Here is a 23,333-nt window from a genome sequence, read left to right as displayed (position 1 = left end):
GGATATATGCAGCTGTGATTCTAATTAAGATTCAAACAGGCACATGAAGAAATATCATTCATCAAATCTAGACCAATTATGTTTCAGCTAATATAAATCATGACATTAATGTCAGTAAGAAATATTAAGAGAAAGCAATAAAAATATTAATTTATGTCCTTTCATTTGTATCCAAAGTGATTCTCGTGTAGTTATTATTGAAAACAAGAACAATGGTAAATATTCATAATTGATATCCCACAATCCACATGCTCAATTATTGGGATCTAATCCACCATTGAAAACAAAGTGTGCATTTGTCTTCTATTTAAATAGTGAACCAACATTAAATGGAGAGTATGAGAAGTGGCAAGCAGTTGCTGGTTTTCTTCCGATTGATGTGGGCATCTTCATTAGCAGAATTAATGAAGATGTCAATTATAAGTTATGGTCTTAACCTGGAGTCCTCAGTTATATGAAAAATTAGGACATCTGGTCTATTCAACTCAGCAGAAAATAAGTGATTACATCACTTCAATTCACATAAACTCTTGAACACCCTTCCCAGGAAAATGCCATTATCAAACTCATTAGATCTTGCTGTTGCATTTCACTATTCTAGACAAGGTCACATCTATCCCAGGGTACCAATTACCGCAGTGCTTATACATTCCCTTCCTCTCAAAATAGATTCACTTCCAAGTCTGTGAGTTTTATGGGAGCAACACAACTAGTTTGCAAAACATTAAAAACTTAACTGAAGAAACTAAGCACAAATTGTTACCATATTTCAATCGAGTGTAAGTTAGAAGAGTCAAAAGTCAGTCTTTAATTGACATATGTACTGAAAACAGAATCATGATTTTTTTTTCTTGCAGCAGCATAACAGATCTGTAAGCACAGAATTCATAGATAACACAAACCAAAAAAAAATTATTATTAAAAAAAAGTGCTATTAGTGCAAAGGAAAAAACACTAAGGTGGAGGGCCGGGTCTGAGGAGCTGTGGGTAATCCATGTCTCCGTAAAACAGAGTGCACAGCAGTCCTTCACCCCCCATGTGGTAAAGCAGCCTTGCCCTTAAGACCTCAACCTTGTGTTCTATTGGCCAGTAGGATATTAGGGAGGAAGAGGGCCACAGTCCCCTGTACTTCAGTCTTACTTGCAGGCCGCCCCGGTTTGAGATCTTTCCTCAGAATGATTGGCGTAGATGGGAGAAAGCTGGAAAAGAGGTAGGGGCAGGACAAGACCTTCCAAGTAATAGATGGATACAGATGACGGAGGTTTATGTTGTACAGAAAAACATTGCTGGATTGCTGTTTAGTTAGAATAATACTTAACTATATTGATAATTTATGTCAGTGTTGGAGTAATAATGAACCTCTGATGTGTTCAATTCCTAGTGCTGAAGTCCTTCCTCTTACGTTGGAACATTTAAATTCAGTTAATGAGTTAATTGAATCAGTAATTCAAAAAGCTATCTTCATTAACTATGAAGATCAAATTACTGCTTTACGATAAACCTGCCAGGAAAATCAGAGATCTTTACTTTATGTGTGACTAAGAACACAAGAATGCAGCCAATTGTTAAATAAACACCGAAAAAGCATCCAGTTGTGTCACGAAAGCTATAGCAAGACACCCTTCCTCTACAAGAGAAAAAAGAGCTGATTATTAGACAATGGAGAGACAAACATAGATAGATAGCGAATTCAGACATCATTGATTTAAGCAAGAACCAGGCCTTTAAACTACATCACGTTTAGTACAACTGTGTAAATAAATACTGTTCTATATTAGAATAGCAGCTGTTAAATGACACAGCAGTGAAACACTTGAGGCAAGTGGGCTGGAAACCTATACCAACATTTATACAGACAATGATTGGTTCCTCAGAAAGTATTTCCTGAGTATTCCCAATAAGGAGAGATTGGACAAACAATAGACGATAGGTGCAGGAGTAGGCCATTCGGCCCTGCGAGCCAGCACCAACATTCAATGTGATCATGGCTGATCATCCACAATCAGTACCCTGTTCCTGACTTCTCCCCATATCCCCTGACTACACTATCTTTAAGAGCCCTATTTAGCTCTCTCTTGAAAGTATCCAGAAAACCAGCCTCCACCGCCCTCTGAGACAGAGAATTCCACAGACTCACAACTCTGTGTGTGGAAAAAGTGTATCCTCATCTCCGTTCTAAATGGTTTACCCCTTATTCTTAAACTGTGGCCCCTGGTTCTGGACTCCTCCAACATCGGGAACATGTTTCCTGCCTCTAGCGTGTCCAAACCCTTAATAATCTTATATGTTTCAATAAGATCCCCTCTCATCCTTTTAAATTCCAGAGTAGACAAGCCCAGCCGCTCCATTCGCTCAGCATATGACACTCCTGCCATCCCAGGAATTAACCTTGTGAACCTACGCTGCACTCCCTCAATTGCAAGAATTAGGGGACCAAAACTGCACACAATACCCCAGGTGTGGTCTCACTAGAGCCCTGTACAACTGCAGAAGGACCTCTTTGCTTCTATACTCAACTCCTCTTGTTAGGAAGGCCAACATGACATTCGTTTTCTTCACTGCCTGCTGTACGCAGTTTCTTGTCAACTATCCTATCTGTGTATCTTACACTTTTGTATACATCGAGACACAAATCAAAAAACATAATATTTTTTTCTCTCTGCAGCATTGGTGGCTAAGGATGAGCTGGCAGAAGTATGTAAAAGGCAGAGTCGATTTTCAGATCTTTTTCCCTGCATGGTAATGTCAAATACCAGAGGGTGCAGTTTTCAGTCAGAAATTTTGAAGATGGACAAGGCACGATTTTACACATAGTATTGGCTGTTAGGGGAAGTGGTGGAAGCAAATGCGATAACAATGCCTATTAGGCATTTAGATGAAAATAAGAATGAGCAGAAAATAGAGGGATATAGACCAAGTGCAGGCAGATACTCAGTTTAAATTGGCATGATGGCCAGCACATGCATCATGTGCCATGGGGTCCTGTTGCTATATTGCAAGTTTTATATTTACTCAATATCTGGACAGGATAAATGTGAAATGACTATGAAGCATTCTGGATGCTTAACCAAATGTCAGGAAACAATGGGCCATGTGATGAGATAAAAATCCACTCAGAAACAGGCCTTTCACCCCACCAGTTCAATGCAGAGCATCAAATACCTATCAATCTTAATCCCATTTATCTGCATTCGGTCCCTAGCCTACTTCACCTTGGTGATTCAAATGATTCCCAAACACTTCGTAAATTTTCAAATGCCTCCATCACCTTCTCCGTACTACAATCTAAATTTCAACCACCCTCTGAGTGAAAACAAAATCTTCCTCAGACCCCTTTAAATTTCTTGCTCAGCTTTAACGTCCTCTGATCCAAGACACAAGGATAAGTTTCTTGTCAACTCTCCTATCTGTGCATCTTACACTTTTGTATACACCGAGACACAGTTCAAAACTCCAAAACAATAATGAGATTAGAATGAGCGAGATCAATGTAACAGGAGTTTAGTTTTGCTTATTGTCACGTGCGCCGAGATATAGTGAAAAGCTTTTATTATGTGCTAACCAGTCAATGGAGAGACAATACATGATTTCAATCGAGCCACCCATAGTGTACAGATACAGGATAAAGAGAATAACGTGAATAATGTTTAGTACAAGATAAAGTCCAGTAATGTCCGATCAAAGATAGTCTGAGGGTCTCCAACGAGGTAGATAGCAGCTCAGGCCTGCTCTCTGGAGGGCAGCTATCAATAGAAAGACACAGTAGTTGAGCAAGCTTGACATTAGAACCACCGGACATTTGAGAGTTAAAGATTTGGCACACTGTATAATTTTGAGGCAAAGGTCATTCTTTGGCAGACAATGGGACATCCCGGAATGCTACCTGGCCACCTAGGTCACCAAAAATAATTATAGTCACACTTGAAGGGAAAGCAATCACCTATCATGTGTTAACAGTGTATTGACAAAGGTTAAAAATAAATGTTTTTTGATTTTCTGAATAATTTTTCCCATTTGATCCACCCTTTGCCTATACTTGTACAGAATAAAAGCTCATCACATGTACAGCTACTCTTTCACAATATCACGACTTTCTCTCACTTTCTTTACTTTCTTTATTTCTCTCTCTTTTTAAAGCTTAAAAAATGAAGTGGTACAATAAATGTAATAAGATATATTTGGTTTGTACTGTTGTAATGTACTGTACTAATAAATAAAATTATATAAAAAAACAAAACAAAAACATGTACAGCTACATCTCTGAATGGCTCTTCAACCATATTACTGCCTATGTAAAAACAAAGTTACGTCCCACAAATAATAAGAGCACTTAAGGGAACAAGCAACCCAAATTCAACCATCAGTTTCTTACCATCAGAAAAGTGGTGCGCACAAACTAAATGCAAAAAAGAATTTCCAATAGCAACAAAGTGCTACTAAATAAGAGCATAAAAACTTCATGCAAAACATTGTTAAAATGCCCTTATTTATTAAAAAAAAAAGTCAACATATGCTTAATCACAAAGTGAAGGGTCAGGTCCCAAACCAAAACGTCATCTATCCATTCCTTCCACAGATGATACCTGACCCACCAAGTTACTCCAGCAATTTGTGTTTTGTTCAATATTCCAGCATCTACAGTTCATTTCTTCAATAAACATCAAATTCAGCAGTGCGTGAACTTACTTGGAAAGAGACCTCCATTTATATAATTCCTTTGCTTAAAAGATAAATGAGTATGATGCATCTTGATGGGAAAGACAAAATATTTGATAGGGCAATATTCCTGCTACATCACACTCAAAAGAAAACTATCAAATAAAATCAACAGTTAAAGAAGGCAGTAACAAGCCTTTGGACTTTGGGAAGGTTGACAAGGCAGCAGCTGTTGAAAATTTGAAGTTTGCAGTGGGGTACAAGGTGAAAAATGTAAGCTTGAATGAAATAATAACCATATGAAAAAGTATATGATTTTTGCCATCTGTACATGCAAGGAAGAAATATAAGATTTAGAATTATTCCAATTCTGAACAATATGGAATAGATAGATGTGTGATGGAACTGCATTTTAAAGTATTAGATTATGCGCTAAAACAAACAAAAAATCCCACAATATATCTAAAATATCTACCTGTTCAACTTTCCTTCTTGACCATATTTCTTCAAATCAAGTCAAACATTTTTCCCTCATTTTTTTTTCTGTCATGAATGATTAAACTACGAATAAATATTTCAAGCAAGTTAAAACTGTAAGGATTTTGCAGCTTCAGAGGTTGATGGGAGGCCTGAGAAATATACAAAATTATGAGACATGGAAAGGGTTGCCAGTCAACAGACCTACATCAAATACCTACTTCATGTAGCAGAGATTAGGGTCCATGCTATTTATATGCAATAGTTGGCCAGCACGACAGAGGGCTGAAAATTCAGTGGACTCTACAACGTGCATAAAATTACATTTAATCAATCAATCCTTAGTGTTTTTAGGAACAGAGTCACACCGATACTATTCAAGAAACGACAAAGTGCTGGAGTAACAGAGGGTCTGCTGAACATGGATAGGTGATCTTTCGGGTCTGGACCCTTCTTCAGACTGATTGTAGGTGGTGAAGAAAGAAAGCTGGAAGAGAGGAGGGGCTGGACAGAGCATGGCAAGTAATAGGTGAACACAGGCGAGGGGGCTTTTTAATGGTTAGACAATGGCCAGATGAAAAAAAGATGCGAGACAAAAGGATTGAAGGGTTGCAAAATGTGATGCCAGAGGATAGAATGTAAGTGGAAGGGGAGGAGGAGGGTAGAAATAGGTGTGTCCAGATGGGACATGGGCGGGGGTGGAAAGAAGAGGAGGAGTTTATTCCTCCAGTTTGCATGTGGCATTAAGGGCCTGTCCCACTTTCACGATGTAATTCACGAATTCTCCCGAGTTTTCCCCTTGATTCAAACTTGCAGAATGTTCGTAATGAGTCTATAGGAGGTCGTAGGAGTTCGTAGATATATCGTAGCGGCCTGTTATGCTAGCCGTAGGTACTTGTGGCATCAGGTAAGTTGGGGCGTTTTTTCCCAGCCCGATAAAAAATGTCCACGAGTAAAAAAAATGGTCGGGATGAAAGAAATTGCAACTTTTTACTCATAAGGTAAGCATCGAAATAGTCGTGGGAATTCGTAGACAGACGCGTAGGAGTTTGTGAGCATAGTCGTGGAAGGTCGTAGGAGTTCATAGATTACCACGATCTTGATTTTTTTTTAGTTCCTTTAAACTCGGCAGAGGTTTTGAATTAAGTCGTGAAAGTGGGACAGGCCCTTTACTCTGGCAATGGAGGTGGTCCAGGAGGTCAAGAAGTTAATAATTCCGTTAATGATCTTGAGTAAAGAAAATAAATACTTCTGAAGCAGGAATTTCAGCTCCTGCAGCAAATCATTGATGGACATTTGAATTAAAGGCCTCAGGGCAGCCAAAGAACAAAATGGATTTCAACTAAATTATGTTTGCTGTCAAACCTATAAAACCAACGTCATAATTCTCTGCATTCCAGGTGAAAAAAACAGTAACATCCAAAAATATCAAAATCTAAATTACATATGAGTAATGTACTATAGTGATTCTATTATAAATTTCCATTGTCGATCTGTTTTTCAACCCCGCCAATAAACAATGCTTCTTCTGTATATTGTATGGTCTTACTGGATTGTATGCAAAATAAGGAATTTCACTGTACCTAGGTTCATGTGACAATAAAATATCATTGAATCATTGCAGTACCATCTGCTGTTACAACAAGAGAAATACACCTTGTTCAGTAAAAGCACTTCTCAGCAAATCCTGCAGAGGGCCACCTGTCCATACCCAAGTCATTTATAAGCAAACTCAATTTACAAATGCATCAAATCACAAGCCACTTACTTTCTCCAGTCTACCAAACTCAGTGGCCACGACTGATCTCATTTCCAGTTGGGACTGTTTTGTTTTTAATTGTTTAAATTAGAAAATGCTTTAAAAATTCAGATCATGGAAAAAAAATACTTATTTGTCATGCCAATGCCCTTAAAAAAAAAGAACAGGAAAAACTTCTCTAAGCATTTAAAGCACATCAAAGCACAAATGTTCTATGAAAGTTTAGAATGCATGCACGATTAAATGACAAAATTAACGATGGGCTAAGGCAAAGAGAGCTGGAATTGAAACAAAATAAAATGGATTGGTGTTGAGATATGGTAACTAGAAATATCCTTTATTTGCATTATTGAACTTGTGTTGAGTCTACAATGTGCCTAATCTAGTAATAAAATGGCGACCTTGTAGTAGTTAAAGTAAGGATGGGAAGGAGAATCTAGAAACTCAGGCATTCTGTAAAGTAACTGCTCAATTGTATTTCATAAGTTTATAAGTTATAGCAGAATTAGGCTATTTGGCTATCTACTCTGCCATTCAAACATGGCTGATCTATCTTTCCTTCTCATTCTTTTTCTCCTACCTTCTCCCCTGACACTAATTAAGTATTTGGTTCTTCTGACCACTTTCTGAGCAAACATAATAAATGTATAATCAAAAAATGCAGATGCTGGAAATCTGGCTTAAAACAAGAAGGTTGTAAATATTCAGCAGGTCGGGCAGTGTATGTGCAAAAGGAAACAGAGTCAACCTTTCAGGTCAAAGTCCCTTTGTCAGAACTGGGCTAAAGAGAGAACGTTGAGTTTAATTTGCAGAAAGAGTGGGGAGGGGTGGAGATAGATAGGGCAAAAGAATGTCCCTGAAAAGGTGAAGCTGGGGGTGCCATGGGAATAAGATGGAAAGAATCGATTGAATAATGGGGGGCTGTTGGAGGTAGGGGATGGAGGGGGAAGAGAAAGAGGCCAAGCGTAAAAGTGATCACAAGGAACATAAAAACTATGAAATGAGGATGTTGCGGAATGCGAGCACAAACAAAATGTACAAGTTCAGAAACGCTGAGCTGTAGGACATAGCCAGCAAGTGAGGTAGAGTCCTGCATTGCTTTCTTGAACGTAGACCTACCAGATCTCCTCAACTAGCACTCATCTGCTTGGCAGAATTGATCAACTTCTCTTCCGATTCCTCACAGTTTCTGCAAATCAAAGCTGTAGTCATGGGCACTCCCACGGGCTTCAGCTGTGCCCATCTTTCTGTTGCCTTTGTGGAACAGGCCATTTCCAGTAAACATACTCTCTTTCTACCTCACCAACCACTGCAACTTCATAGGGAACTTATCAACTTTATCACCTTTTCCAACAACTTCCATCCTGCCCCTAAATTCACTTGGACCATCTTTAACACTTCTCTTCCTTTACTGAATCTCTGCCTCGCCACTTCAGGATACAGCATGCCACTAACGTCTTTTACAAACCGATCAACTCCCCCAGCTCCTTCCTTCATTCAACTTGCCCTTTCCTACCCACATCCCCTCCTGGTTCCATCTGCCCATTAAACCCCACCACCCCCCCTCCTAGTCGCCCACCAACTACCCGTCTCCATCCCAACCCTCCCATAATGCGGCTGCAATAAGACATTTGGGGTCATCCCTGCAGTCTGAATGCAGATACGCTACAACGCAGTCACCAAAATCGTATTTGGTTTCTCCAACATATGGAGACCACATTGTGCACACCAGATGTAGTAAACTAGATTAGAAGTACATCGAACATAGAACACTGGGACAGGGCCCACAGCCCACAATGTCTGTGCCAACATAATGTGCAATTAAACTAATCTCTTCCATCTGCACATGATCCATAATCCTCCATTTCCTGCATATCGATGTGCCTATCTAAAATCCTCTTAAATGCCACTACCTGCACCACCACCCCAGCAGCGCAATCCAGTCACCCACAAGCCTCCATTAAAAACGTTCCTGGCAGATCTCCTTTACATTTTGCCTCTGTCTTCTTAAAGCAGTGTCCTGTAATATTTGGTATTTCCAACTTGGGAAAAGGTTCTGTCCATTCGATCTACTCTGAATGTTATATATCAGGTTTTCCCTACACCTCCAACACTCAGAGAAAATGTTTGTCCAACCTCTTATAGCTAATAGCCTTTAATCCAGGCAGCATTCTAATAATAATCCAGGCAGCATTCTAATAAATGTCCACTGCACCCTCTCCGATGCCTCTACGTCCTTCCTGTAATGAGGCAACCAGAACTGCACACGATATTGCCAGAGTTTATGACTTGGCAGCAGTAAAAAGAAACAGATCAATTAGAATTTATTCTGAACGGCCAACAATTTCCTGAAATCCCTGTCACTAATCCCCGAATCAATTATGATGTTTTACCTTTAGGCCATCTTTAGGAAGACGGTACCCAAATCTTGAAGGGAGATCATCAAAATTCTGTGTTCGATTATCAGTAGAATACTGCAAAAACATTAATCCGAAAAAATTAAACCCCTGGTAGTCAAGCAGCAATTACATCTATATTTATCATTTAGGGACACATTTATAAAATGATTAGCACTGTAGGTTATCCCTGCAACAATGCAAAAAAAAAAGGGAATAATGACATTTGTAACCTCCATAAATCACAAAATATTTACAGTCAAAGAACCATTTTCTTCAAATATGGCCACTGTTACATCGAAGGAAATCAAGGCATCAATTTTCACCCCATAAACCCTCCTTTCCTATCAGGTTCTACCATTTGCAGCTCCTTGTTATCTCCACTTTTCATCTTCAGTCATTGTAACTATCTCCACCCTACTGTTCCCCACCCGAATCAACAACCAGGGGCCTAACAATGGTCTGTTCAGGAATTCTAAACATAAAGTCTGTGGAATTCTCTGCCTCAGAGGGCGGTGGGGGCGGGTTCTCGGGATGCTTTCAAGAGAGAGCTAGATAGGGCCCTTAAAAATAGTGGAGTCAGGGGATATGGGGAGAAGGCAGGAATGGGGTACTGATTGGGGATGATCAGCCATGATCACATTGAATGGCGGTGCTGGCTCTTAGGGCCGAATGGCCTACTCCTGCAACTATTGTCTATAAAAATATTTTAACACAAACATTAGTTTCTGAAATCAATGCAAAAATCATTAGAATAATTATTACTGCAATTTGTTTTGTATTTTGATTTTAAAAAGTCATACTTACTGCTATAATGTCACCTTCCACAGGCCACAGGTGAAGTAAAGCAACAAAATACACCATGAAGCTCACATGGATCTGCGAGGCAGATAAAATCAATAATCCCAAAGGCAAAATCATCTTCAGAGATGATTGCAGCACCTGTTCAAGAGAATTAAATATGAAATATTATATTTTAACATAATTCATACCCATACTAGTTCATTAATACAGAGCAGATTATAACTTATTTCTATGCAGTGGAATAAACAGGCAAGGTGATGTGCATCAGGTTTACACTGTGGAAGCCCAATTGCAATGAAGAGGGAAATAGAGATTGTCATTAAGCCTTACAACAAAATGGTGATGCTAAACTAAAAGCAGCAAAGCAACCGTCAAGTGAAAAATCATATACTTCAAAACATAAAGCCGAATTACATCACATCCAAATGAGATTGATAGCCAGATTTCCAAAAGCAGCAAAATGTTCATCCTTTAAATGTGCGTGCATCAAAACCTTGCTAGTTTCAAGAATAATTTGAATTATGCGCCTATATTTCTTTGTGTTGCACTGACACGGAACCAAATGATTGAACAGGGTTTTGCAGGGGGTGGTGGGTTGGAACAGGTGTGTGAACAGAATAAAATATTAACATGACTGTAAGTACCAACCGTGTCTTTCTTTAATCTTGAAACACCGTTTAGAAATCTCAAATATGTATTTTACGTTTCTGTTGATTTAATCTGCACTTAGCAGAATAAATAGAAAGTACTGGAATAAGGCATTAATAACACTGACTGCTAGTTGACAGCTTCCCGCCACCCCCACCACCCCAATCCACATTAAGACCCAAAGATTTTACAGCACAAGATTAGACTGGTTGCACTCACATTAAAGAAATGAAGATTTCTCAAAAGCAGCAACATTAGCAACATGTGTAGGAAGGAACTGCAGATGCTGGTTTATACCGAAGATAGGCACAATATGCTGGAGTAACTCAGCAGGACAAGCAGAATCTCTGGTAAGAAGGAATAGGTGGCATAGAAACATAGAAAATAGGTGCAGGAGGAGGCCATTCGGCCCCTCGTGCCAGCACCGCCATTCATTGTGATCATGGCTGATCGTCCCCAATCAATAACCCGTGCCTGCCTTCTCCCCATATCCCTTGATTCCACTAGTCCCTAGAGCTATATCTAACTCTCTCTTAAATCCATCCAGTGATTTGACCTCCACTGCCCTCTGTGGCAGGGAATTCCACAAATTCACAACTCTCTGGGTGAAAAAGTTTTTTCTCATCTCAGTCTTAAATGGCCTCCCCTTTATTCTAAGACTGTGGCCCTAGTTCTGGACTCGCCCAACATTGGGAAAAAAATTCTGCATCTAGCTTGTCCAGTCCTTTTATAATTTTATATGTTTCTATAAGAACCCCCTCATCCTTCTAAACTCCAGTGAATACAAGCCTAGTCTTTTCAATCTTTCCTCATAGGACAGTCCCGCCATCCCAGGCGTCAATCTTGTGAACCTACGCTGCACTGCCTCAATCACAAGGATGTCCTTCCTCAAATTAGGAGACCAAAACTGTACACAATACTCCAGATGTGGTCTTACCAGAGCCCTATACAACTGCAGAAGAACCTCTCTACTCCTATACTAAAATCCTCGTGTTATGAAGGCCAACATTCCATTAGCTTTCTTCACTGCCTGCTGTATCTGCACGGCAACTTTCAGTGACCGGTGTACAAGGACGCCCAGGTCTCGCTGCACCTCCCCCTTACCTAACCTAACCCCATTGAGATAATAATCCGCCCCCTTGTTTTTGCCACCAAAGTTGTTAACCTCACATTTATCTATATTATATTGCATTTGCCACGCATCTGCCCACTCACTCAACCTGTCCAGGTCACCCAGCAACCTCCTAACATCCTCGGCACAGTTCACACTGCCACCCAGCTTTGTGTCTACCGCAAGGAGTGTTGCTCCTAATTCCCTCTTCCAAATCATTAATATACATGGTAAGTTGCGGCCCCAACACCGAGCCTTGCGGCACTCCACTCGCCACTGCCTGCCATTCTGAAAAGGACCTGTTCACTCCTACTCTTTGCTTCCCGTCTGTCAACCAATTTTCGAATTTTCTAATTTTAGTACCAGATACCACGTGCTCTAATTTTAGTCACCAGGCGGTTCGGGTCGAGACCTTCATACCCGAAATGTCACCCATTCCTTCTACCCAGTGACGCTGCCTGGCCCGCTGAGTCACTCTAGCATTTTGTGTCTATCTCCAACATTAGCAACATCTTCATCCAACTAAGTACAACAAAATAACCTCAAAGATGACAGTTCACTGTGTTGCTATTGACAAAATGGCTATTGGGCGGGATATCTTGAACGCCTCCAAATTAACTGGGTTTAATTCTATTTCAAAAGAAACTAGGTCAGCAAGTTCACGAAATAGGTTCAGTTGTTTAGTGTACATCTTTTAGAAAGAAGAAATGTAATAAATTAACAAATGGGCTACTCTACTTCTGTGATAGGTTATTTTCTTTCAAACCATTGTTGCCTCACCCTCAACTACAAACAGTCCTAGAGGATTTCTTGATATCATGTCAAACCCTGGAGACGAGACTGCAGATGCTGAAACATGGAACAAAATGTAAGCTGCTCAACAAATTCAACAGATCAAGCAAGATATGTGGATGCAAAGGGATGGTTGACATTTTGGGTCAAGACCCTGCATCAGGAGTGTTGAGGGAAGGCAGCCAATATATAGAATTGAAAGGGAAAGGTGGAAGAGAGAGAATGGTAAATGATAGGAGTAAAAAGGGCAAGGTGAATTATTGCTCGTATTAAATTCTGGTTGACACTACCCGGGCAGATCAATGTTTTGTCTGTGCGCAATCTTTACAAGACCACAGACTATTATGTGGGCTTCTTGGTTATTTCGAAGCTTTGTATGCAAAAAATAATTTCCTTGTCTTGAAGATGCAACAGACTCACCAGACTGACTGCTGAAATTAGATTGCTCGAGCAGAAAATGTGAGGCTCTCTGACATTCTGGAGTTGGAATTCAAATTAGGAATGGATCATATTGAAATAAAATGATTCTTAGAGATGCTGGAATAACAGAGTACAAGGAGGGGATGAATATTGGTAATGTTGGCATGGGAGAGGATACCATCTTTTCCTTGCTTATCCTGCCAATGAAGCTGGAGGATTTAGTGGAAACAACACTGACAATATTTCTCTAATGCCCACTGAAGGTAACCCAGGTCTCAGAAACATTCAGGATGGCAGGGCACACTGCTATCTGGTAAACGGCAAGTTTTTTAACGAGGTCTATGGTCTTGATTAAATAAAAAGTCGGCATTAACTTAAAGCTTGATCTCTAATCAGTTGCAAACCCATGCACTAGCTGCGTACGCAGAGCAACAGGAGACCTTGCATCTTAAGTGTTGTAACAGTAACTTGAACAGTTTTCCTTAGTTCTGAAGTTAAGATTTATTCTCGCTGGAGATTTGTTGAAGACATGCAATGCCAACATTACTCGGGCTAATGCAACCTGGTTAAATGGAACCAAACCACATAACAATCCATTTGCTTCAAGCCTAGCACACCATTGCTGCAGCATGCATAATCCATAATCGCATTATAGTTATTTAGCCAGTAACACCAACAGTTTTTCCCAAGACTGCAATCTCTACAACCAAGAAAATGGATATCACCACCTGCAAGTTCACATCCAAAATGCACATCACCCCCTCATAATAGTGAGGCATTCCCTCATAATAATGGGTTTTAATCCTGGAATTCCCTAGTGTATTATAGAAATACCTTCAGAAGGACTGCAGATATTCGAGGATGGTGGTTCATCACCATCTTCTCAATGGATATTAGGGGTGGGCAATAAATGTGAGCCTTCCCAACTCACATACTGAAAAATTAATAAAAGTAAATTGATTGAACTCTAATTAATATTTGGAATAATTCATTGTTTACACGACACCAGACTGGCCAAATGGACAAAGAGCAGACAAAGTCCACTAGTCAGTCAGTCATGACCCCAAACAAGATGCTGTTGTTTCCTTGACAGGCCTATGCTCAAAAGATTAATTATGCATGACATCTTTGACCAGTTCTGTGGTAAGATTCAATTTAGTAATTTGTAATTTACAGTGGGGAAATCTTATTATAATTAAAATTCAATTATACTGAAAAAGGAACTTGACATTCTTGCCTCCAAGTTGGAAGGACTTTCCATGATAAATGTTGCCGTCAGAATTTCAGTCCTTTGGATGAGGCATTAAAGTGAGGCCCTATATTCCCCACATGTTGGACGTTACAGTATCATGGGAACTCTTTTGAAGAGTAGGGGACATATTCTAAGTGTCCTAGCCAAGATTTATCCCTCTCCAATATTGCAATTGTTTGCTTATTATATCACATTGCTATTTGCAGTAATTGATAGCATGCCATATATCCTGCAATATAAAGAACCCTGTATTCCAACACGACCTTTTATAAAGTGCTTTGGATCAGAGGGGAAAGACATTGTAGATATTAAAGGGTGTAGGAAAGAACTGCAGATGTTGGTTTAAATTGAAGGTAGACACAAAATTCTGGAGTAACTCAGCAGGACAGGCAGCATCTCTGGAGGGAAGGAATGGGTGATGTTTCGGGTCGAGACCATTCTTCAGACTGAAGTCTTTGTTATGCAAATCTCATTAAGCTTGAATACTTGTGTGTATTAAGAGGTTCATTTTTGATCCCTTGTATTTATTTTTGCTTGCATATAATTTCACATAAATACTAAATTAGTCTAAGCAACAGTTTGATTGCCAATTAAATAAAGAAAGGAAATACATTTGCCCCAGTTTTTCCCTGTATAAAACATCCACCTTAATGGAGTTAATTTTTTTCAAGGCCTGCTACCAAGATCGTTCAATCTGTAAACAGGAAGAGGTTAAACTTCAGAATCAGACAAAGATTCCTACAATGTCCCAAAACAACTCAACAAACAATTCCTAATTTAGCGCATTGCAGCTTTCCAGACTCCCCATCAAGTTCAAAAAGTTCAGGCAACAACATGGTAAGTGTTTGTCACTAACTCTTTTTCTGGTCATTTTGGATAATTACTCTGTTTCGTGTTGAAACTTCAAGAGTGACTTTTGTTTTACACACTGTCCTATTACCCGCCCTATTACCTAAAACAAGAACACTTCTGTAATTCACCCACCTTTTACCCTCTTATGGAACCTCCCTTCAGTGCTCTTGTATCTCTTTTCTTTGTGTACATCTTAAAAACATGTCACCACTTTGTCCAGTTCTGATAAAAGGTTAACGACCAGGAAAATCGAGTTGAACCATGTTGAGGCAGCAGTGCTGACATCAGCACATTCTTGACTTACATGCCTAATACATTATGACCTTCCACGTGCTCGCTGCAGCAACCAATTTTAATTAGGGCTCATGAAATAAAAATAGAAAATGCTAGACACATCCAGCAGATCAGAGAGAAAGTAAAACAGTTAACATTTCTGGCCAAAGACTCTGCCAGAAAATAACTATTTCACAGATGCTGCCGGCCCTTCTGAGTATTTCTAGCATTTTGTATTTCAGACTTTCAGCATATGCCTTTTTATTTATATTTTCATTTGAACACGGACTTATCAATCTCATTTCAAATATTAAGATTCTTCCTTTACTTTAATTAATACTGTTAGAAATACAGGGAGTATTTATGATCTTATAGGTGTACAAAATCATGAGATTAATAGATCGGGTAGACACACAGATTCTCTTGCCCAGAGTAGGGGAATCGAGAACCAGAGGACATAGGTTTAAGTTGAAGGGGGAAAGATTTAATAGGAATCTGAGGGGTAACCTTTCGACAAAGGGTGGTGGGTGTATAGAGGAGGTAGTTGAGGTTTGGACTATTGCAATGTTTAAGAATCAATTAGACAGGTACATGGATCAGTCAGGTTTAGAGGGATATGGACCAAATGCAGGCAGGTAGGATTAGTATACATGGGACATGTGATGTCGGTGTGGGCAAGTTGGGCTGAAGGGCCCGTTTCCATGCTGTACGACTCTATCACTCCATTATGCCACAGGTATTTTAAATATTTATAATTTTTCTAAAATTTCAACTGTTTCTGAAAAGTTGTCATTATCATGGAAACATGTAAAGACAGGCAAAGCATTCAACAGTACAAGCTGTCACAGGCTATCACGCTGGCCTGGGTCAGGTCTGTGGACTCCTCTCTCCTGAAACAGTCATTATTTTAAGACTGCTCGGCTGGATAGCTATAGCAACTTGCAGTGACTTGCAAAAAGTAATTGCAACAACTAACTTCCTGCTGGAGGCAAATGTGAGCTACAGGTCACGTTGAGTATAGGGTGATTTCACCAAAGGTCAAATGAGCGTAGATCCCCCCTCACGTGACCGAAAATTTTAACTGGAGGACATCTCTCAGTTTGGTACATGTAAGTGAATGGGGAAACACGCACTTTCCCACCCGTTAAAAACATGGAAAACGGCCGATTTTTGAGCTGAAATTTTCTGTGCTAGTCGGGGTGACCGTGAAGCACAGCGACCTAAATTTTCAGGCAAAAAAAAAGATAGAAAGTGAGGTAATTACAAGAGGGAACTGAAGGTAGAAAGCGGCGGAAGTGAACAGCTGACATTTGCCGTGAAGATTTTAAGATCCAAAATATCGGGAATTATCGCGTTTGCTCGCTGAATTTCATCAAAAGTAAGTTAATAATGCCTTACTTTTGATGAAATTCAGCGAGCAAACGCGATAATTCCCGATATTTTGGATCTTAAAATCTTCACGCTCATTTGACCTTTGGTGAAATCACCCTATAATCCATCCCAGTGGGGACACAAAGAACTGCTCATGCTGGAATCTTCAGCAAAATACAATGTGCTGGAGTAACTATATGGGTCAGGCAGCATCCGTGGAGTTCATGGATAAGTGACAGTTCAGGTTGGGACGCCTCTCCAGCCTTCTAAATGTTTCACCCTCTGTAGATGTTACCTAGCCTCGTTTCTCCTAAACAGTTTCTTGTTCAAATTTGCAATATTTACTATATTCAATATTTTTCTTCCTTTCTGTAGGAAATGTCAAACCTTTGCAAATAAAAGCAAGAACACAAAATTGTAAATCGAACAACTGCTTCCTACATAGCTGCCATAGTCAGTGTCCACACCTAAACAGGGCATCATGGTGATGTTAATTTTCTTTTAAATAAATCTAATGGCTGCGATTTAAGTTATACTAGCATTATAAATAATGAACTTCTAACAAGTCAACAAATGTTCTTTATTAATTTTGATATCTGAAATCATGCACTCTATCCTACACAACCATGATACTTCCTAAGGACTGTGTCACCTGCCTCATGCCAGTGTTTAGATTAGACACTTGAGGCTATAGAGAAGCATTCATTAGGAGGGGAGGATCTAGAAATCACAGCTCACACAGAAATCAGCAGTGTTAGAAGAAGTAGCAAGGTACAACTGTGAGAGTGCTTGAGAAGGTAATAATAAAATAATAAATAAAATCTTATGGGGGGGGCAGGGAGAGAGATCAGCATTATTAGCAAACGGAAGTGAAATATGCAAGGTTCAAAGAGTAATTTGTCTAAAGTATATATTCATGGGATATCAACACTAGAACAGCAAAGGAGACAGCTATTCTGATGAAGAAACAAAGAACTGCACATGCTGGTTTATACCAAAGATAGAGTCTGAGGAGGGTCCCAACTTGAAACATCACCCATCCTTTTTCTCCAGATGTTGCACAGCCCGCTGAAGTACTCCAGTACGTTGTGCCAATCTTAGCTATTCTGATGAGATGGGTTCCACTTTAACTGGGCGAGCAACAATTAATCTGGGTATATGAGATAACTAATGCTGTACAATGGGAGGTGGAAGGAATGAACAGACAGGTTAGGTCATAGGATTGAAAAACAGAACCGCTGATGGTGGAATCTCGAGCAAACCAGTGTTGGATGGTGAAAGGTGTGGGGGGAGGTTTGATTGTCTGTTTGGCAGGTAGATGAAGTACAAAAATAAATAATTAAGAACGTATGGCGAGTCTGTTCACTGCTTCAGCAGGAGCATATTTGGGGTACAGTGTGCAGTTCTGCACTCAATATCAGAGGAAGATTGCGGTATCTTGGTAATAAAGGCGCAATTGGATTTATTCTTAGGATGAAGGAATTGTCTTTTGAAGAGTGATTAGCAATCTTGACTGTCTTGGTGGAGTTAAGAATAGTGAGAGCAGACGTCATTAACACTGGGACGATTCCAGGAAGCTACTTCCCCTTATTGGAAAAGTCCCGAACACCCTCTGAGTCTCACTACACAGGAAATTTTAGTTTGTGAATAAGATGAAAAAAAAAATATTTCTGTAAGGAGTTGTAGGTCTTATCCATTTTACACCTCAGTGTTGTAGATGTTCAGATATCAATACAACTTTTACACAAAAGAGAAATATAGATATTACTAGACCAAGGGGGACCCGTTGGGTCCTGTCCCCTCAACACGCGGTTGCTGGGGGGGCCTGTGGCGTCACACACACTAACCACCCCCCCTTGATATTATATTAATATTATTCATTCGCTCCTTTTACCCCCATCCCGCCCTGTACGCTCACGCATAGCCCCCAACTCGCAGGTGCAGCTAGAGAGGGAGAGGGAGAGAGGGCAGGGGCAGAGAGCGGGCAGAGGGAGAGAGAGGGCAGAGGAAGATTGAGAGGGGGCAGGGGCAGAGAGAGAGAGCAGGGGGAGAGAGAGGGCAGGGAGAGAGAGAGGCAGGGGGGGGAGAGAGGGAGGGGCAGGGGGGAGAGAGGGAGGGGCAGGGGAGGGGGAGAGAGGGGCAGGGGCAGAGGCAGGGGCAGGGAGAGAGAGGGCAGGGGCAGGGGGGGGAGAGAGGGCAGGGGGGCAGGGGGGAGAGAGGGCAGGGGCAGGGGGAGAGAGAGGGCAGGGGGAGAGAGAGGGAGGGGGGGGGGAGAAGCAGAGGGAGAGGGGAGAAGCAGAGGGAGAGGGGGGCAAGGGCAGAGGCAGGGCATGGGCAGAGGGCAGGGGCAGGGGGGGAGCGGGAGGGGGCATAGAGGGAGCGGGGGAAGAGGGAGGGGAGTAGAGTTTGAGTGGTGGGGGGGACGTGCGGCATCACAGGGGTGGGCTGGTTCCCGGATGTAATACTCCCTCACTCCGGTTCCAGCTCCCGGCTCAGGACTCCAGTTCTGGGCTCCGGTCTCCAGCTCCAGCCCCGGGCTTCAGCTGCAGGCTACAGGCGCCAAAGCGAGGCTGGGGGAAAAAGTGTTCAGCTTTGATCTTTGGTCTCACTCCACGGCCCGACTTGCTTGTTCTTTTTGCGTCTCTTTTGAATAACGGGCAGGCAGCGAGCGCCGGACGACGTCACTCGCAGCGAATGAAACACAACACGCAGATCCATTGTGACGTCATCACGTCATCAGCCAAAGCCAGCCGGTTTTATTTTCAAAGTTTCTTCAGGTTTTTGAACATTTTTATTAATAACTCGAGAAATAATGCATGAATTTTTTGAGATGAGGCAATTTTGGAATCCACGGGATAAATCTCTACCGGAATATCTTAAAATTTTACCGTTACCGCATTGTTTTTTCGCGAAGATGTGATCACACACAAACACACACAGATACAACCAAGATCAGAGTGTTATAGTTATACTAGACCAAGTGCGACCCGTTGGGTCCCTTCCCCTCAAAGCGTGGATGTGTGGGGGGGGGGCGGCATTCGGCACCACACACACACACTAACCACTGGGGGAAGAAAGGGAGGGGGAGGGAAAGGGGAGAGGGGGGCAGAACGGGAGAGGGGGGCAGAAACGGGACAGGGGAGAGGGGGGCAGCAGAACGGGAGAGGGGGGCAGAACGGGAGAGGGGGGCAGAACGGGAGAGGGGGGCATAAAGGGGGGGGGGGGCATAAAGGGGGGGCAGAGAGGGAGGGGGGCAGAGAGCAGAGAGGGAGGGGGGCAGAGAGCGAGGGGGGCAGAGAGCGAGGGGGCAGAGAGCGAGGGGGAGGGGGAAATTACCCAAATGAGAGCCCTCGGGACAACAGGTGGGGAACAAATGAATGTATTTGATTCAATGTCCCAGGGTCTTCAGTCAGCAAGGACTTTGAAGTGTGATCAAACATTTTAATGAAGAAATAACACCACAAACTCTCACAGCATGCGACTTTAATTGAATGATGAATATTGACATCCTTATCTACCTCCAGACTTTTACCTGGGCACCCTAATGGCCCACTAAAGAGAAAGTAGCAAGGCATACTTAATGTCTCCTCTGTAAAACAGCATCTCCAACAGTGCTGTAATTCCTCAGTACTTTGTGCCAAGCTAAATATTTGCACACAATTCTCTACAGTGGGAATGTAACCCATAACCATGAAAAATAATTGAGAGTGAATAAATCTCACGGTTCACAAATTAGAGAATGCAACAGAAACAAAAGAAAAGACATACCCCAGCATTTATTTCAACAGGCAGAACGGGAGAGGGGGAGAGACATCCGTTTGAAATATCACTTGAAAATAAGTGTTTTAATTACATTCCTAAATTTGCTCAAGACAGAGTGGAACAATTGACTTTACTCACTCTTTGACTGAAGTCTTTTATCCTCAGTTTAATCTCCAGTAGGCAAGTCACAACAAAAGTTGCAAGTTCTGTTCTTATGAACAAGCCGTTGCAATATCTATTGCAATGTACAGAGTATTTGCCAAGTTTGACACACACTTGGTCATACGTTGCAGGTACGACTAAATCTGCACAATATGAAGCTTGAGAATAAAATAATCAGTAGCATATTATCACATGTATTTTTACAAATTTCTCCTTTAAGTTTATTTGAGTCTGAGACTAGTGTAAAATACCATCTGAGCTAGAGAATAAGTCTGAAGAAGGGTCGCAGCTCAAAATGTCACCAACAACGTTCTCCAGAGATGCTGCCTAAAAGCCCTGTCCCACTGTACGAGTTCATTCAAGAGTTCTCCCCGAGTTTGCCCTGATTCGAACTCGGAGATTTACGGTAATGGCCACTCGTAAGTACTCGGGGATCTCGTGGACATGTTTCAACATGTTGAAATATCTTCATGAGTCTTCCCGAGTTTGCCTGCCTTAAGCGAGTCTTCCCGAGTATATGACGTTAGCTTTACGAGCCGCTAAGAGACGTCCCCAAGCTCCGACCTACCCGCTACGTTCATTCTACGTGCTTACCACGAGTTTGATTTTTTTTTTAAACTCAGGAGAGCACTTGAATGAACTTGTATAGTGGGACAGGGCCAGAGTTACTTCAATATGTCTTTTATGTAAACTGCAGTTCTTTGTTTCTACATACTGAATAAATAATACTTTTCTAAATAACTAAATTTTCACTTTAAAAGCATCCGCTGAAAGCTCAGCTTAATTTCTTTCTGAAATGAATCATATATACCAAGCTTTCAAATCATGAAGAACAATGTGTACTAGTAAATACATGGAGTACACATTCAGTTCAAAAGGAGGGAAAGTTCAGGACCAGAATGTTGTGACTATGCAGTCTTCGAAAGACATCCTTGTCAGCCAGTTGTTTCTTAATTCTCAAAATTTATATCAAGGGAAAAATGAACTAGTAAAGAATAGGACCCCTCAAAAGACCAGTGTGGACATCTATGCATGGAGCCACAAAAATTAATATCTTTTAACCGTGGAGGAAGATGTGAACATTAGGGAACTGGACCATTAATGGGAGATACCATAGAGACATTCAGCATAAGTAAGTAAGTAAGTACGTTTATTGGCCAAGTATTCACATACAAGGAATTTCCCTTGGTGCTCCACCCACAAGTAACAACATGACATACAGTGACAGTAACGATTGACTCAGAAAACACTAAACATTAATAATAATAAAACATTAATGATAAAACACCATTGATCAAGCATGTGAACCAACAAAATACCAGATCAAAGGGAGGCTACAGATTTTTGGCTGTTGAGTAGAACAACTACTCGTGGATAAAAACTGTTTTTATGTCTGGCTGTAGCAGCCTTGACAGTCAAGAGTCGTCTCCAGAAGGAAGTGATTCAAAGTTTGTGGCCAGGGTGAGAGAGGTCAGAGATGATTTTGCCCGCTCGCTTCCTGGCCTTTGCAGTGTACAGTTCATCAATGGAGGAAAGGTTGCAGCCAATAACCTTCTCAGCTGATCGGACGATTCGCTGCAGCCTCCAGGTGTCGTGCTTGGTGGCTGAGCCAAACCAGACCATGATGGAGAAGGTGAGCACACTACGATGACCGTGTAGAATTGGACCATCATTGCCTGTGGCAGATTGTGCTTCCTCAGCTGCCGTAGGAAGTACATCCTCTGTTGTGCCTTTTTGACTGTGGAGTCGATGGTGGCCCCCCACTTCCCATGGAGATGATGGTTCCCAAGAACTTAAAAGACTCCACAGATGTGACTGTGGTGTTGTTGATGGTGAGTGGGGTGAGGGGAGGGGGAACTCTCCTATAGTCAATTCCACTGCCTTAAGAGCATTGAGTTCTAGGTTGTTGCGATGGCACCAGGACACCAGCTGTGACACTTCCTGTCTGTAGGCAGATTCCTCCCCATCCTGGATCAGTCCAATCAGGGTTGTGTCATCCGCAAACTTGAGAAGCTTGACAGAGGTGTCTGTGGAGGTGCAGTCGTTGGTGTAGAGAGAGTAGAGGAGAGGAGAGAGTATGCAGCCTTGCGGTGCTCCTATGCTGAGTGTTTGCGGGTCCGAGATATAGAAACAGGCTCTTCAGCCCAACTTGCTCACAACCAACATGTCCTACCTGCCTACATATGTCCCATATCCCTCTAAACCTATCCTATCTAAGTACCTATCTAAATGTTTCTTAAACTGCCTCAACTATCTCCTCCGGCAGCTTGTTCCATACACCCACCACCCTTTGTGTAAAATAACCCATTAAATCCTATTAAATCTTGCTCCCTTCACGTTAAACCCATGTCCTCTCGTTCTCGTTGCCCCAATTCTGGGCAAGATACTCTATGTATGTACCCAATCTATTCCTCCCATAATTTTGTACCAGTCCAAATCACTCCCTATCCACCTGTGCACCAAGGAATTGAGTCCTAGCCTGCTCAACCTCTCTCAATATCCCCAGGACGTGAAAGCCTGAGCTGTCTTGGGGATAGCCCGCATTAGAACTGCTGCTGAACATCTTAAAACATATGAAAGAAGATAAATTTCCGAGCC

General features: G+C 41.5%; 1 protein-coding gene across 3 annotated transcripts in view; it reads right to left on the bottom strand.

The window, feature by feature from the left end:
• The window catches only part of rnf13 (ring finger protein 13), a 209,329-nt gene that overhangs the window by 151,486 nt on the left and 34,510 nt on the right, over positions 1–23,333 (bottom strand). For 2 of the 3 annotated variants that reach the window (XM_055645717.1, XM_055645718.1), the window contains exons 2-3: positions 10,096–10,230; positions 9,286–9,366 (exon numbers count right to left, since the gene is read on the bottom strand). In XM_055645717.1, the coding sequence (XP_055501692.1) occupies positions 9,286–9,366; positions 10,096–10,209 (195 nt within the window). In that variant the 5' untranslated portion in view covers positions 10,210–10,230. Of the gene's footprint in view, positions 1–9,285; positions 9,367–10,095; positions 10,231–14,961; positions 15,497–23,333 lie in introns of those variants that run through there. The other variant, XM_055645719.1, reaches the window with a different exon arrangement.

The sequence above is a fragment of the Leucoraja erinacea genome, chromosome 14 (genome assembly GCF_028641065.1).
Source record: "Leucoraja erinacea ecotype New England chromosome 14, Leri_hhj_1, whole genome shotgun sequence".
Taxonomy (NCBI): Eukaryota; Metazoa; Chordata; class Chondrichthyes; order Rajiformes; family Rajidae; genus Leucoraja; species Leucoraja erinaceus.
The sequence above is the reverse complement of the archived record's forward strand: the minus strand, read 5'-3'. Positions and strand labels throughout refer to the sequence as shown.